Raw genomic sequence first — 17,497 nt, 5'->3', positions numbered from 1 at the left:
AATTCATCAAGTGGATTTTGTGATATTGCATCAACTGTAATATGTTTTGGCTGGCTAAAATAAAATTATGGATGTTTCCATATACTCATTTTTTTGACTACTAATCGACCTACTAATTTTTTTGTTTGTCTTTTATTGGTGTGATACAACAAGATTGTTTCTCAATATGCTTATTCCTAAGTTCTACTACTTCATTATTCCATTATGTTCTTTCTTACTTTGGCAGGAAATGTATGATCAAAGTCACTATTACATTACTGATGACTTCTCCAATTAATGTTCGAATTGTTAATTTGTTCTCATGGCTAGAAAAAATTGTTATTTGATTATCTGATCGACATGAGGAGCATGGGAGAAAGGATTATTCATCATGTAGAGCTCTGCAGTTTGGTGGCAGAGTAACAGTACCTAACCTAAACTGATCTTTATTGTTATCTTCATTAAATTCATTGTGATTAGTTAGTTGTTTAGACGTGCAAAATACTGGAGGCTCAACTATGTCTATCTCGGGTGTTATCGCCTTTCCGTGCAGAGAGTGGTGATAAGGAACTGTCTGTTCATCCGAGACACACCAAATTTATTGTGACTAGAAACAACAGAACCAAGATTGTTTTGGTCGGGCTTCAGGGAGTTGTCAAATATGTTGTTGGGCTAAGTGGTTGTCATTGACTGGTGAGGCCTCATTCTTTTTTAAATTGTGTATTTTGTTTTTTCATTTTACCCATAAAGGTCAAGAATGATTCTTCTTCTCTTTGACAGCTTTACTTAAAATAACTGCTAAAATGGCTTCTTAATTAAGTTACTCTTAATGTTGTGTTATTCTCTTAAAATTTAATGACATCCGCAATGTAAGTGCGTTACATTTCATTTTTATTCTTATTATTCTTCACACTCTTCATGTAATTGGTTTATAAAGTAATATTTTCCTGATATAAACAAGTTTTGCTGCAATTCCAGCTCAATAGTTCAGAAAAACAAGTTATAGTCTGTCAGACAAATGAAAGAGTTGAAGAATGTAATAACTAATAACGGTTCCTGAACAATGGTTTTATCACACTTTCTATCCACAAACCATCTGGTCCTTCTACTTCTTCCTCTGTCTAAGACTTGAGGAACGCTATTTTTAAAGAAGAACAGGGCATGTATCATTGTTATTCTGTTCTTTTTTCACATTACAATAATATTGGACACGAATAAAGAATCTGTAACTTGAAACACTGCTTTAGTAAAACATGAAGTCAATTATGTATTGGGTCAATTACTTACTAAAAATACTACTGATGCACTATCCAGGTCTGTTAAAGATATCAATAAGCATCAAATTATTAGACATGAAGCAGCCAAACTATTCTTTCTCAAAGCAGATGTGGAACACATTACACTTCTGAAGAGTTTTCGAAGTAGGAATCATGGAGATGGAAAAAAGGTTGACCTCAAAGAATGTCCATGATCTAAGCTTTAGAAATAATGTATTAAGTATCTTTGGCAGAATGTGCAAAATCTTTGTCACTTATTGCAATGCAAATCATAATGTTTAGCATCAATATACAAATGGCTTCTCATATACATGCACAGACATTGGTTTTTCTTTATATATATATGATCTGCTCTATTATACACTACTAATATTAATTACCTCTATGGCATGTTCCATATGTTCCTTTTATCCTTGATTAAAAAAGGAGACAATATGTATTTTTTTCTGTTAAGTCAAGGAGTAAACTCTGTATAATTTCTTTACTTTCATTATTTGATATTACCATTTAGCTCTAATTATTCATCGTTTTCTTTCTGTTCTCAGCAAGAGAGAACATTATGAATATATAGTGGCGCAAGGGAAAATTGTGCAAAAACACACTGGAAATCGTCTTGATACAACCAATGGGTTGCTAGAGGCAAAATGGATTTTTGTAATGAGCAACTCAAAAAACTCTATGCAGCCGAGGTGAGTGGTAAAAGTTACTGCGAAAATGCTTTTTTGATTATTATCCTGCAAAAAAGGTTTGTTTTTCTTTTAATAATGTGAAATATTTGTTATTATAATGCCTTTCAGAAGAAGAGAGGAATATATCATCATTCCAGCTTTCTTGCTGGTGGGGCTACATTAGCAGCTGGAAGACTAGGGGTAACAAATGAGATACTTAAGGTAAATATCTGTTGTCATTGTATTGAACTGTTGCGTCAGATAGTTACACGATATCTCAAAAACTAAAGCAATCAGGTTTTTGACATCAAATCTTGAGGACAACTTTAGGCACTTATGACAGTATATACGATCTTATAATTGTTGGCTTCATAATTGTGCACTAATAAGGAATCTGATTTTGTAGGGTGATCGTATACATGCTTCAATCGGAAAGTATGTTGTTAAATTTTTTAGGAACAAGATACATGAACTTCGCTTATATCGTATGAACTACTTTGTAGTCGGACCAAATAATTTGAAGTTGAGGACTACGGCACACAACCTGAGGCTGACATTTACTCAAAAGACATTTGTTGAGGAAACAAATGACCCTTCATTTCATATGAACATCTTTAGATAGCCCTAACAACAAATTCATAGAGATAGCCCGATAGGATTCACCTATTTTTCTTTTCGTTTAATTTTTTTTTAATGCAGCCAATAAATATAGTTTGCAATATATATCTCTTTCTAATATTTCTCTATGCTCTTTTTGGTTTAAAACTATCCGCGCATCGCGCGGGTAAGTATACTAGTAAAATAGAAAAAGAAGAATGGAGATTTTAAAAAATAGAACACACTTTTGGAATAAATAAACTAATAAGGTGTTGCGGTAGCATTGACTGGACGTGCATGTCCACATTTGCAGTAGGCACGGTGACATAAAAGAGAAATTTAAACAAAAATGCCGACTGATTTAAACAAATGACCCTTCATTTCATATGAACATCTTTAGATAGCCCTAACAACAAATTCATAGAGATAGCCCGATAGGATTCACCTATTTTTCTTTTCGTTTAATTTTTTTTTAATGCAGCCAATAAATATAGTTTGCAATATATATCTCTTTCTAATATTTCTCTATGCTCTTTTTGGTTTAAAACTATCCGCGCATCGCGCGGGTAAGTATACTAGTAAAATAGAAAAAGAAGAATGGAGATTTTAAAAAATAGAACACACTTTTGGAATAAATAAACTAATAAGGTGTTGCGGTAGCATTGACTGGACGTGCATGTCCACATTTGCAGTAGGCACGGTGACATAAAAGAGAAATTTAAACAAAAATGCCGACTGATTTTGTATTTACGTTTCGAACTCCAGACCACCAAATAACGTTTTACACCCTAGACCATCTTGCCACGACTTGGCCAATTGTGTTCAACCAGCGTATTAAGTTCACTTAAATAAATTCGATAAAAGCGAGTTCATTCGAACTCTTTTGACCCAATTCCCTGGTAATACATACAAACACTACAAATACTTCACTATTAATTATGCCCGTTCAAATTAAATAGGCCTGAGTTCAATTCAACATATTATAATATACAAACTACAAAAGTCATATGGCGTTCTCGAGTTGAAATTTAAAAGGGTCGGCAGACGTGAAGTTGGATCAACTAAACCTGTGAGTAAATAAACATTAAAGGAGGATTGTAATTTGTAGTAAATGTTTTGCGATCTGAAAATTCAAATATTCTACGTTCCAATTTACATTAAAAAATTGAATTAACTGACCTAACCACATAAAATGAAAAGTAAAAAGTATCATAATTTCTCATTTAGTAATCCCCTAAAAGAAAAGATTAAGAAAAAAGAGAAAACTAACGAGAAATATATACATTTTTGATCGTGTTTCTAGCTTTAGAGATCGAAGTCCCGCCTTTAAAGGTTGCTTTCACTTTTTCTTCTTCTCTCTTTTTATTTTTCCTTTTAAATTTAAATACTTAGAATTTTCTTCACGTGAAACTTTTTTTCAGCCAATGTACATTGACATTTTTACGTATAAATACAGATTCTACAGAAATTTTCTGATCTCTGAATATTCCATTAAATGTCGAATTCTGAGACAAACCCATTTCGCTTTTCCTTTTCATCCACAAATCCCTTTTGCCGCTTATTCAGGTTCCCGATCTCGCACCCTTAATTTCCACTTTTTATTTTTTTTAGTATAATGTATTTTGAATCAGTCCTCATATATGTATGTAATTCTAATTTGTAGATCTAAGTTCAATTTGCAGACCAATTCTGTATGCTGATTAATTGATTGATTGATTTGATATGAGCTAATATTGTTTCATGTGAATATAGATAGACATCTATTTGTTTTTTGTGATGGCTATGGGTATTTATCTTGATAGAAATTATGTTTTTTATTTGGTTTCTGATTGTATAGTATAGCTTTATAGTATCAGTTTAGTTTTAAGGTTGTGTGGTTTGGGATGTACACAAATTTAATCTAGGTTTCCATTGTGAATTAGGCAGTTTTTTTATCCATAAAGTGCAAAATTATTGAGGATTTTGAATGATGTAGGACAGTGGTGATTTGGGGCAATTCTACTCCATACCATATTTTTTTTCCCTTTTTATAACCGTGGTGTCTGGGCCAGCTTGCGACACTTCGACTATTCCATCAATTACTTGTTACCTCAATGTACTGGGTAACTCTACCCCCATGGCTTAGGCAGACGGAGAAAGATCACCTAGTTATTTTTTTTTTGCCTCCACTGAACTTTAAACTTGAGACCTCATGGTTCTCTCTTGCCACCCTCTTATTAGGTGGTGGTGGTGGTGGTGGGTGGGGGTGTAGAATGTGGACCTTTTTTCGGGACTTGTTTCTTTTGAGTTTTGTGTTTAAACCCAAATGACGATTGAGGTTCAGTTCAATTTACTTCTTTTATTTCTAATGGATGTCATAACCTATGAATTATGATGGATATATAATATTTTGCACTGTTCCATTGCACCTTAAAACATGGCTTATTACTTGTACCTACTAGCAACTCCACTATACGTGCTTGAATTTTGTTTTAGAATCTATTGAGGTCAAATCATGTTTGTTAGAATTTACAATAGCGCAATGGCCCTTATGGAAGACAAGCTCGTTTGTTATGTTTTCACAAACCAATAGTCTTATTCTATATCATGTGTAGCTTCACCTACCTCGTCTCAGTTCTGAGATATCATTTGATAGAATTCTCTGATGGAAATGCAATTGGACAGGAGAAGTTTCGATGCATTGTCTTTTATCTTGCTCATTTACGGATACAATTGTCTTTGGTGATTATTTGCTTTTTAGTGTATGAGATATTTCTGGATGTAGTTTAATATTTCTGGCACATTCATGTGATATTATACTATTCTACTAAAACTTTTCTGGATTCTTTCTTCTTTTTTGGGGAAATAGACTTTGCTTCTCTTGTTTTGTAAATAAAGAAAGTTCTTTTGGCAGGTTAAGGTTTCAATTACCAGAATTGGCTCCATAGCAAATTGTCTCCAGGCTTCTAATGAGAATTGAGGAAGAATAATGAGACATTGTCTTAACAATGGTTGATATCAGTGTTTCATTATTGAGGTTGCTGAACAGTTGGTATTATTTTGGTTCCTATATCTTTGCATGGTTGGTTACCGGATCTCTTGGACTCTTGGCAGTCATATATGTTTTTCTTAAATGGCAACGGAAGACATCTCTCAATTGGGTTAAAGCTGCTGCTGTAGCAAAGAAGCAAGTGTGGGAGAAGCTGAAGGTTCCCTTATCCCATCATACATGGATTGAAGATTTTGCTTATGGTGTACAGCCTTCCACATGCAGCGTGTGCCTCACATCACTCGTTTCTCCGCATACCTTAGGTACAAAAGCTGCATCACGATTTCCAGTTCATCGTTGCGCTATTTGTGGTGTCGCAGCCCATTTTCGTTGTTCTCAGTTTGCCACAAAGGATTGCAAGTGTGTTGCACAGGCTGGTTTAAGCCATGTCCGGCACCATTGGTCTGAAAGATGGACCGACTTGGATGAGAATCCTGAGATGTCTGCCTTTTGTTTCTACTGTGATGAACCTTGTGGTGTGCCTTTCCTTGATGCATCTCCAACTTGGTATTGTTTATGGTGTCAACGATTGATACATGTCAAATGCCATGCCAAGATGTCTGAAGAATCTGGTGATATTTGTGATCTGGGTCCTCTCAGAAGGCTTATTCTTTCTCCACTCTATGTTAAAGATGTAGAAGCTGAAACTAAAGATGGTGCAATCTTAAGTTCTCTGGCAGGTAAAATGAATACCAATGGGCACATCAGACGAAAGCGTCATCGGAACAAACATGGAAATGACCTCATAAATGGTAAAGCGCAAGGCAGTTGTGCTGCAAAAAGAGCTTTGGAATATGTGATTAGATCCCTGGTGGCTTTGAAGCTTTCCAACAATGAGAAGAATAACGGCTACTCTATAAAATGTAACAAGCTGGGTGGCAGAAAAGGTAGCCAGAATGGGTTGGCCTGGAACAAGCAGGAAAGTAGAATCTTGGGCAGATCTAAAAAGTATGCGCTAGTGGATTTGCCTCATGATGCTAGACCTCTTTTAGTTTTCATTAACACTAAAAGCGGAGCTCAAAATGGTCCTGCTCTTAGAAGGAGATTAAACATGCTGTTGAATCCTGTTCAGGTGAAATTTCAATTTAAGGCTAAGAGTTGCAAGTACTCCTGCATATCACAGCTTTAGTTTAAAAGGGAATAACTGGAATAATTAGCTAATGAGCAAATGATAGCGTATGTTCTAAACTATCTAGATGGCTTAACTAGGCTCTTGTACTCTTTTGGTCAGAGCCGAACTCTTAAATTATATATAGAACCACATATATCATCTACCTTTATCAAAGTGTTTAATTCAAGGCATTTCCCTTTTTTTGCAATGAAAGTTGGTGCCAGTTTATCCTATTGCTCCCTCTATTTGCTATTTGCAATAAGAGCAGGAAAAGAAGAAATAGGAACTGTTTGTAAATTCTAACGCTATAATCATCTCCGACAACTTTAAGAAAAAGGGAAAACCCGCAATTTGCTTGTTTTGTTGTTCTATATGTAACTAATATGAGCCCTCTCTTTTCTTCCCTTATTCTTATTCTTATTGCAATTTAGTTGCAAATAAAGAGAGATTGGAGAGACAACTGGCACCGCTTTGGATAGCAAGAGAAAAATACCAATATGTTAAGAAATTTGATACTCTGCCAATAGTATACGATACCAATGGTTGTGTGAAGCTAAATGCGGCCTTTAAGGCTTATTTATGATTAGATATTATATAAAGGCATAATTTAGACTATTTAGATAGTTAAGGGCCTCTGATATCTTTTGCCTTTATCTAAATGACAGTTCATGTCCTAAACTTTTTACTAACTCAAAATAGATCATCTAATAGATATTTCTTATGATTTAATTTAGGTATGCTATTTTCTTTGGGCACAATTGTGGAGGTAACAGTTGAAGTTTTGCAGGATGTAAAAAAAAAGTGATTGCAACGGTGAATTTAAGCTTAACTTTTTGAAATATGTGCTTGTTTTAATATAAAAGTGGGCTTAATATAAACTATTGAGAAAATATGAAGAGTGAAGGGAGCAAGTTTCCCGTTTTTTTAGGAATGTGGTTACAAAATATTGGACTACCCAAAACAGAAAGAGTGGCAGCTAGTTGGAACAAAAGGATTTTGTCATAGTTTGTAATTTACCCATTCTGTTTAGTGGAATTGTTATTTAGTAGCCGCAGCTGACAGTTTATGTTTATGCCTACTTGAGCTAGAGCTTGGCCCTATCTTTTGCTTTGAGCAGGATAAACCTCATATCCAAGTCACTAATGCTCGTTCTCTCTGACCTGTCTTCTTCATTTAGAATGTGATCTAAGTGATGGCTGAGCATCTATCTCCATCCTCATTTTCCTCGTAATTTTGAGTTCATTTTGTAACTTGGAATAATATGAATTCTGGAGTCGTTTGTTTTATTATGAAGTTATAATCTACAGAAAATTTGATACTCTGCCAATAGTATATGATACCAATGGTTGTGTGAAGCTAAATGGGAGCTTTAAGGCTTATTTATGATTAATATTATATAAAGGCCTAATTTAGACTTTTTAGATAGTTAACGGCCTCTGGTATCATTTGTCTTTATCTAAATGACAGTTCATGTCCTAAACATGTTACCTAGCTCAAAATTAATCATCTAATAGATAATTCTTATGGTCTAATTAAGGTATGCTAATTTCTTAGGGCACAACTGTGGAGGTAACAGTTGAAGTTTTGCATTATGTAAATGAAAGTGATTGCAACTCTGAAGTTAAGCTTAACTTTTTGAAATATTTGCTTGTTTTAATATTACAAGTGGGCTTAATATAAACTTTTGAGAAAATATGAAGAGTGAAGGGAGCAAGTTTCCCTTTTTTAGGAATGTGGTTACAAATTTTGGACTACCCAAAACAGAAAGAATGACAGTTAAAGTTGGGGCAAAAGGCTTTTGTCATAGTTTGTAACTTACCCATTCTGTTTAGTGGAATTGTTATTTAGTAGCTGCAGTGGACAGCTTATGGTTATGCCTATTTGAGCTAGATCTTGGCCCTACCTTTTACTTTGATTAGGATGGACGTCATATCCAAGTCACTAATGCTCGTTCTCTCTGACCTGTCTTCTTCATTTAGAATGTGATCTAAGTGATGGCTGACCATCTATCTCCATCCTCATTTTCCTCCTTATTTTGAGTTCATTTTGTAACTTGGAATATTCTAAGTTCTGGAGTTGTTTGTTTAATTATGAAGTTATATCTTAGAAAATTACCTGAAGGCATTTTCAATAGTTGTCCTCCTTTTTACCTTATCAAAAAAAAAAAAAAAACAGTTATCCTCCTTTTGTCTTGTAATTTATCCGTCATGGCAAGTGTTGTCTGTGTGTTCGAACGTTCAGATTGCATAAAAACTTCATTTTCATAAATGCAGGTATTTGAACTTGGTCAGTCCCAAGGACCTGAAGCTGGTTTAGAATTATTTAGTAACTTGCAATACTTTCGGGTCTTGGTCTGTGGTGGTGATGGGACTGTTGCTTGGGTCCTTGATGCTATTGAGCGGCATAACTTTGAGTCACCTCCACCAGTAGCAGTTCTTCCTTTGGGAACTGGAAATGATTTGTCTAGAGTCCTGCAATGGGGTGGTGGATTTGCAATGGTTGAAGGGCAAGGTGGATTAAGACCCTTTCTGCACGATTTGAACCATGCTGCCGTTACAATGCTTGATCGTTGGAAAGTCAACATAACTGAAGAAAAATCTGCTCATGACACCCCTAAGGTGCAATCAAAGTTCATGCTGAATTACTTGGGTAAACTTCCATCTGTTTCCACATTGTGACTTGTTTTCTTATTTGATTTGGGGTTTGGATGCCATTTGCCTGCCATAGGATGGGGGGAAGGGGGCTTTTGATGCTAGCCAAGAATACAATGAAAAGACCCTTCTATTTGTGCTACTTTTAGATATGATGCTTGGACCTGCCTTTTAGTATATATATATCAGCAATGCGCTCTCTAGACACCACTTGCATGTCCTTTAACTAGTACCTTTGGATCTATTTAATTACCGGAAGCTTTTCTGCTACAGGTATAGGATGTGATGCAAAGGTTGCATATGAATTTCATATGAACAGGGAAGAAAACCCTGAGAAGTTTAATAGTCAGGTATGAACATGCCATTTTGTGCCTCAGTGATCTCTAAGCTACAATTGTTTTATAACTTAATATGTGAGTGTATATATTTATATGCCCTTGGGAATCATTTTTCCAGTTGCCCATATATTTCAATGGGAAATAATATGCAGAAAAACAATGGCAAATCCTTAACGGACATTGTTGAAGATAATTGATTCTGATTGCATGTTGTCAATAGATCACTATGCTTTAGTTTCCCTCTATATTAATTAAATTCATCTCGCAATTTGCTGCTTTTGTGTGTGTGTGTGTGTGTGTGTGTGTGTGTGTGTGTGTCTAATCAAGTTTCTCCTACAGTTTGTAAATAAATTGCGATATGCAAAAGAAGGTGCTAGAGATATAATGGGCAGAACTTGTGCAGATTTGCCATGGCAAGTATGGCTTGAAGTTGATGGGAAGGACGTAGAGATCCCCAAGGTATACACATTGCAAAATCTGGAAGTCAAACTTTTTCTTGCTTTCCCATTTGTAATTCCTAATCAATCCCCTTATTTATAATTCGATCAGGATACTGAGGGCTTGATTGTGCTGAATATCGGTAGCTATATGGGTGGAGTTGATCTGTGGCAAAATGATTTCGAGCATGACGATGACTTCAACGACCAGTCGATGCATGACAAAGTACTTGAAGTTGTTAGTGTTTCTGGAGCATGGCACCTTGGCAAGCTACAGGTGTGGAAAGCTTCTTCTTTTCTATCTATTCATCAAATTCTCACTTTTGCTTTTGACCCATCTAAGAATTTTAGCATGTGTTGGAAGATTTTCTTGTAGATTGGATTTCTGTTTTAAATTTCTAAATTGATTCAATTGCGAAATAACATGACATGTGTATCTAGGGAATAGTTTAGTCAAAGCGAATTCTCCCCTCTTATTGTTCTTTCCTTCTTAAATAGTACATGTTTTCTTGTCAATGTTAGTCCTCCGTTATATAGCATTATGTGATCTTTGGCTTGGAGATTTAACATTTGCCTTTCTGCTCGCAATTGATTGTTCTCACTAAGACTACGAAGAGTGTGAAAATTCTTCTTTAGCAACTTGGTTTTGACCATTTGGAATGAGTTAACAAATTCCAGAAATATCTTGTTAAACAATTGAAGAAGCAAAATTTAAGCAAACTTATTCCGCCCACCAAAAATCTCTATAAAAAATTCCTCTCTCTCTCTCTCTCTCTCTCTCTCTTTCTCTCTCTCTCACACACACACATATCAGACACACATGGAGTTGCTTTGCCTGAACCACCCATGTGCCATGTCAACCTGACACGATTAGGAGACACGAGTATGGAATTTCCTATCAGGCTGTCACCCAATTAAAGTAGATTGGTTATTTTGCCTTTGGAGAAGACAGAAAAAAGAAGAGAAAAAGGGCAAGAAAACGTGATTCCTTGCCCTGCTGTTTTCCTCTTGCCTTCTGCTTCCCTGCTTCTCTTGTTGTACAGCTTTTGGATGCTGATGTGGATTTATTAGAATATTTTGGATTTCTTAATTAATGTCATGGAAAAGCTGCATCCTTTCTGAAAAACTTAGACCTTCAAAGCAGCAACATTCAATGATAAAATTTGTGGTTCATGGTTTACATAAACAGATGTAGATAACCAAATAATACTTACATGTAAACGTGTCTTTATCACCTTGTTATGTACCTGTGTGTAACGTGTTATCTGGATCTTTACATATCAACCTTTTGACATTGAACACTCTTGAGGACTAGGTGCCTGCTTCCCTGGCACTTACTCTTGAAACTTCTCTCTTGAATATCCAAATTTAAGTATGTATACTGACAGCATTTTCCTTCAACTACTTACTGAGATTAACCTTAGTCTGCATCTTTCATCCCCCCCCCCTCCCTCCTGCTTTCCGTCTTCTTCTACTATTTTACTTTCCTTCTTACAATCTTTGACTTGTAGGTAGGACTTTCTCAAGCGAGGAGGCTAGCCCAAGGGGGAACTGTAAAGATACATGCTTCTAGTCCTTTCCCCGTTCAAATTGATGGGGAGCCTTTCATACAGCAACCGGGTTGTTTAGAAATAACACATCATGAACAGGTATCTAAATTTCCTTGGTCTAGTTCACAAAAATCCTGAAATGACAGGACGTTATATACAAATTAATGAAGTAGGTGCTGATATTTTTATGATTTGATCTTGGTATGTGTCTGGCCTGAATTCTGACTATTGATCAAATGGATATTTCTGAAACTGTAGATTTAAGAATGGGAAAACTTTTATTTGCTTATGGCGTTTGACTTTACAAAGAGTCAGGTTGTTGATAACTTCAAAATACCCATCTTTATTTGCTTTAAGAGCATACCATGGTATTAGTATCTATTTTCTTCTGGTTTTACACTTAAATGCTGCACAAGGCTGAACTCAACATAAATTGGACACCACAAAATGGGTTGTGTGCCCTTTTCTTTCCACATTTTGATGCATATGAGTAAATCTAAGCTTATTTATTTAGTAGTTATTTCACCCTAAATTGTTGTGACATCCTAAGGTGGCCCAGCTCACTCTTAGTCTAGCTTGGTATTCTGCTGTAAAGCACGCAAGCTATTTTTTTGGGTGATTTTATTTCTTTTGATTGAAATAGTTACTGCTCCATGTTAATGGTGCTTGAAGATTTATCAATTTTCATGAATTACAATCCAACTAATTCTATTACCTTTACAGAAGAGGCTTGTAGTGTCTAATTATCTCCTTTCTACTAGCATTTTGAGTTCAGGGTACATTGCAATCTCGGTTCCTCCAGCGTTGTCAAAGGCAAGAAGCTCTAAAAAGCCCTCCAGATATATTGGGGGCTTTAAGCGCAAAGCGCAACTAAAGTGCGGGCTTTATTAAAACAGGCGCAATGAAGGAAAAAGTTAAAATAATTATGTGTAGTTCAAAAAAAAAAAGAAACAAGTTCATTTATAATGTTTTCCTCAACAACTAATACACTTATTTGCAAATTATATTTGTTGTTTAGTACTCTCGATTCAATATAGAACTCATGGGCAAGAGGGCACACGCCTTAGTGCCTTGCCTACACTGAAGCGCATCGTAAGCGAGGCGAAGCACCCTTCCTGAGCTTTGTTGAGCTTCACAGCTTAAGCGCGCCTTAAATGAGCCTTTGACAACATTGGGTTCCTCTACATGTGGATATAACTTCTTTGAAGTGTCAAACACAAATAATCGCCTTTGACAACATTGGGTTCCTCTACATGTGGATATAACTTCTTTGAAGTGTCAAACACAAATAATAATTTTCCGTATTTCATCTAAAATGTCGTAATTTATGTCTCTCAGACTTTTTCTTCTAGTTGTGATCTATGAAAATAATTTCCAGTTATATGCTTCCATCCAAAGTTTTATGCAACTTTCAAGTTTCAGCACAAATGTGTTTGTAACTCGCTTGCTGAGTTAATTGTCTTTCTCATTGAAATTCAAAAGGGAATTTCTGGATCAAATTTAGAAGGATTAATTCTTATTTCAATCTGGCCTCTTAAATCTCCATACTGTTTGTTTCCAGATGTTCATGCTGAAGAAGGCGTCAGGGTCCAACGGGCCTAGAGGTCACGCGGCTGCAATTATGACAGAGGTTTTGGTGGATGCTGAATGTAAAGATCTCATAACTGCTGCTCAAAAGAAGGTACTTCTTCAGCAGATTGCTCTCCAGCTTTCTTGATTTCCGCCCTTGGTCAATATTTTCACTTTCATAGACTGACCTCAATCAGCTCATACAAACACAACCTTTTTCCATTCCCATTCCTTCTTTTTTCTAACCAGTAGTTTGTGCTTGAGGGAAAATTTTGTACACTAAAGAGAATGAAGAGATTTTATACACTAAAGAGAATGAAAAGATACTATAGGAGATGTGAGTTCCAAATGCAAATTTTGAGTATACGACTGTGGTTTTCTAGTTTCTACCAATAGGCAATCTCGTTAACTATTCACAACATAAAGAATTCATTGTGGTTTTGACATTTGACAAAGGTATCTTTTTTCCTCTTTTTAATTTGTATTTGTATGATGTATCGTACAAATGCCTCTTTTACCAGGTACAGTTTTAGATGGTATGATAAAAACCTTGATGTGATTTTTTCACAATATGACATACTATAGCTACTTATTTATGATCAACCTGTTCTTTTATATCTTTCTTTAGCTCTTCTGTAACTCCTATCTTGCTTGAGGCAGATTAAAGGAAATCCCAAAGTATATAATTATGTTGCTATAGTGTTTGCGCATGGAAAAAACTTATGCACTGGCATATATTTATTCGATTGGCATAAACTTTCTCATTTATTCACCGGAAGTGTTACGTTGTGCTTTGTACAACATCAAGAGGCATATCAATATTCTTTAACAATAACATCATTGTAACCGAACGGTCAAAAGTTAAGAGTAGTCAAGATTTATCACAACTGTTTTGTAATGTTTCAATAGAAGCCCCTAATAACTAGTTCAATTTAGTTTGACTTATCACAAAGTTTTAAAAAAAAAAAGACTTTTGAAATATGTGGTCTTAAAAGTTTACGGAAACTACTTTATTACGCACATAGGAAAGTTGGAAAAGTTTTGGGGGGGGGTGGGGAGGGGGGAGTACCTTTAAGAATATTCCCAAATAGAGAATGACAAAAGATGGGTCCCACCATGTTAGTTTAAGCCTTTAAGGTAATGTATTGTTGTTTATTTGGTTTGCTTCATTGCAACTTGAATGAATGCATCATCTAATTAGTTGTACTAGGTTAAAAGTACTTTCTTCGTCTCAATCCCTTTGGTATTGTTTCTTTTTTTGGAAATCGTACGAGAATGTACCAAAAAAAGACACTATTTATCAATAACTAGCTATTTTAATTATGCTACAAAAAATAGCCCAAAAATAATTACAAATGATATATAACATTCAAAAAATATAAGTAATTTTTTTTTCCAATGGATATTATTGTGATTTTTGAAAACACATAGATATGACAATATATAAAATTTAACGAAGTTTGAAGGTGAGTTGGACTAGTTTGGCGTCAATTCATTCCCAATGATAATTAATATTAAAAAAATTATACAAAAAACAATTATGTAAGGTTTGCGTACATACTATCCTCCTCAGACCCCACTTGTAGGATTTTACTGGATCGTTGTTGTTGTAAGTTTAAGCAAACTTCAATAGCTGTCCATGGCGCTTTTAGTTTAATCCTTTGACCCAATCCAACAAATTATATTTAATAGTAATTTCTAAATCGAGTTAAGGTGCTTGATTCTCTAAATTTCAACTTAAAGGAATTAAAATATTACAATATTGCTTAAGTCTCAAATTTGAACTATGTTTGTGTTTTAGCAAAATAGATGTGTTACAAAATGATATTTGGGCTAGTTTTGGTATTAGTTTTTATTTATTTATTTGCGATTATAGAACTGTAAATTGCAATGCTTTGATATGCTGGATTTACACAACCTGAATGAATTTGGACAACTTTGATATGGATTCACAACTATCCAGAATAAATAAATTGCAATTGCAATTGCGATTAAACTTACTCTTGCAGCAGCCATCTGGATTAAACTTACTTTTAGAATTTCTTTTTAACACTAATAACCAGGTGGGTGGATGCACTCTTAGTGAAGCGGTGTCACACGACACCATTTCGTCGAAATATTTTACTAAATATATATATTAATATTGTGAGAAATCGAATAAGTAGGAAAAAATGACATCACTTGACATAAATTATCTCTTGGTGCATTGGTATATGCTTTATTTTGCTCTAATAGATGAGAGTTTCAAACCTCAACTAGCACATTTTTCTACAAATATTTGAAAGAGAATATTTCTTGTCTAGAAGTATAATAATTGAAGTTATTATTTTATACTTTTATAAATTTTGACACCGCTTACAAAAATTTCTGTGTACGCCCCGGAGGTGATGTCGTCCATGGAAAAAGAAAAAAAGGTCTTGAAACTTTGATCTTCAATTTAAATAAAATAGAAAATCCCATAAAACTCCGTGGATACAGTTGTAAATTTATACAACGCAAGTTAAAGCACAAAATGTATATGCAATTTTCAATAGAGTGAACCTAATACAATACCCGATAAAAATAATACTATATGCATTACGAATCCCTTAATAAATGCTTGTTCGGTGTGTATGAAAAACAAATTTATTTCCCTTATTAAACTCTTGTATTCAATATATACCATCAAACAAATTTAGGACTCAGCAGCAAAAAGTCAAGGAATTGACGAAAAAAGAAAGTTTCGCAGATAGAAGTCTAAGTAGTGTTGTATTTGAGAAATAATAAAACATCGGTGATTCCATCACCACAAAAGCAGGAAATTAAAGGGAGGTTTATGTCAAGTCCTACTTCCTATACAACTCAACTAACAAAAAAAGAAAAAAGAAAAGGGCCTTTAGCATTTTTAGAGAGTTTCTGATATGATTTGAGTAAGGATTAAGCTCTCATTAGTAAAAGTAGCAAACTTTGCTACACAATCTGCAACTTTGATTGCCTTCCCTAAAGCAGTGGTTCACAATTATATTTGCCTGATGAATAGTGCTAATAGCAGATTATTGGTTTCTCTAAGCATATTGGTGAGGACACACAATTACTAGTATTAGAAAAGGAAGATATATATAGTACAAGTAGCCCCGGGCGTATATTTTTTTAAAATTATTTAAATATATGTGCGTGCAACCATGGTCAAAGACTTCTATGATACAATAATTATTTGATGCACCTCTACGAGTAAAATTGACAGTTCAAATCTCGTTTCAGATGGTCTTGTTTTCGGCACAGAACATTGATATATACGTGAAAATTATTAAAAAAATAATAATTTTGAACCTATAATTTCAAAAGTGTTATTGATTTTGATAGTAAAAGACTAAAGTTAAACACGTACTTTTAGATCCGACTCTTCACAATATTATACCCATCCTCTTGAAATCCGCCACAAATCCAATTGGCATAAGAAAAGGCTAAAAGTAGTGGAACAAACTACATCATAACAGGCACAATGATCGGTGCAAATTTAAGACTATGAATATAGAAGAAAATCTATGAGTAGATATATATATATATATATATATATATATATATATATATATATATATATATATATATGCCCACTTGTTGTGGTCCAGAATCCCATAATTTATAATATACATAGTATAATGCATGTAAAGAATTTAATAAGTTTAATTTGCCTACAAAATATGAATCCTGATTAAAGCATTTGCTTTTTCTTTTTCTTTTTTAAATTCACCGCCAAGGCAAATTGTACTTACAGTGATTTCTACTTTGTATTGTTGTATTTTCCAGTTGTACTACATCCCATTTGAAAAATGAAAAATGAAGACATCTGGATCTTGCCGTTCCTGTATGATTTTATCTTTTACTACTGCATTACTCTATTTTTTATTTGGTGTATCTCAAGAATTAAATAGAGGGAATAAAACATAAAACTGTAATACTTCCCAAACGGCTTAATAGTAATAATCATCCCTATCACTGCAAGGCATGCATCTGATCTAACTTTTACTCTATTATTCTAAAATTAATTAGTTCAAGCATAAATATACTGGTTCAACATAATAAAATTAGGACATGCAAAATAAGGCGGAACACAAGCTATTACAAAATAATTCTCTTTCTTCATTTGATTGGAATATGTAGGAAGGAGAAGGAGAGGAAATGTTACGCTATTAATGAGGTTTGAACCCTCTACCTCAACGGTAAAAGATGAGACATTCATCATGTGAGCTAAGCCTTATCCCCAAACGGTAGTTAAATTCATTCATCATTGCAAGAATATATCATAAGGAGAG

The 17,497-nt window shown here is 34.5% G+C and overlaps 1 protein-coding gene across 2 annotated transcripts; it reads left to right on the top strand.

Annotated features, from left to right (window-relative positions):
* The first annotated feature begins 3,815 nt into the window (after positions 1 to 3,815).
* On the top strand, positions 3,816 to 13,808 carry LOC107804439 (diacylglycerol kinase 2). 2 transcript variants are annotated; one of them, XM_075227872.1, is made up of 8 exons: positions 3,816 to 3,853; positions 5,415 to 6,621; positions 8,934 to 9,309; positions 9,585 to 9,661; positions 9,989 to 10,108; positions 10,199 to 10,363; positions 11,598 to 11,735; positions 13,198 to 13,808. In XM_075227872.1, the coding sequence occupies exons 2-8, from the start codon at positions 5,509 to 5,511 to the stop codon at positions 13,351 to 13,353; spliced, it is 2,145 nt and encodes a 714-aa protein (XP_075083973.1). In that variant the 5' UTR covers positions 3,816 to 3,853; positions 5,415 to 5,508; the 3' UTR covers positions 13,354 to 13,808. The 2 variants fall into 2 exon arrangements, with proteins under 2 accessions (XP_075083973.1, XP_075083972.1); XM_075227871.1 differs by lacking the exon at positions 3,816 to 3,853 and adding an exon at positions 3,959 to 4,087.
* The last annotated feature ends 3,689 nt before the right edge of the window (positions 13,809 to 17,497 follow it).

Source organism: Nicotiana tabacum, chromosome 13 (assembly GCF_000715075.1).
Source record: "Nicotiana tabacum cultivar K326 chromosome 13, ASM71507v2, whole genome shotgun sequence".
Classification (NCBI taxonomy): Eukaryota; Viridiplantae; Streptophyta; class Magnoliopsida; order Solanales; family Solanaceae; genus Nicotiana; species Nicotiana tabacum.
This window is presented reverse-complemented; position numbering and strand designations above follow the sequence as displayed.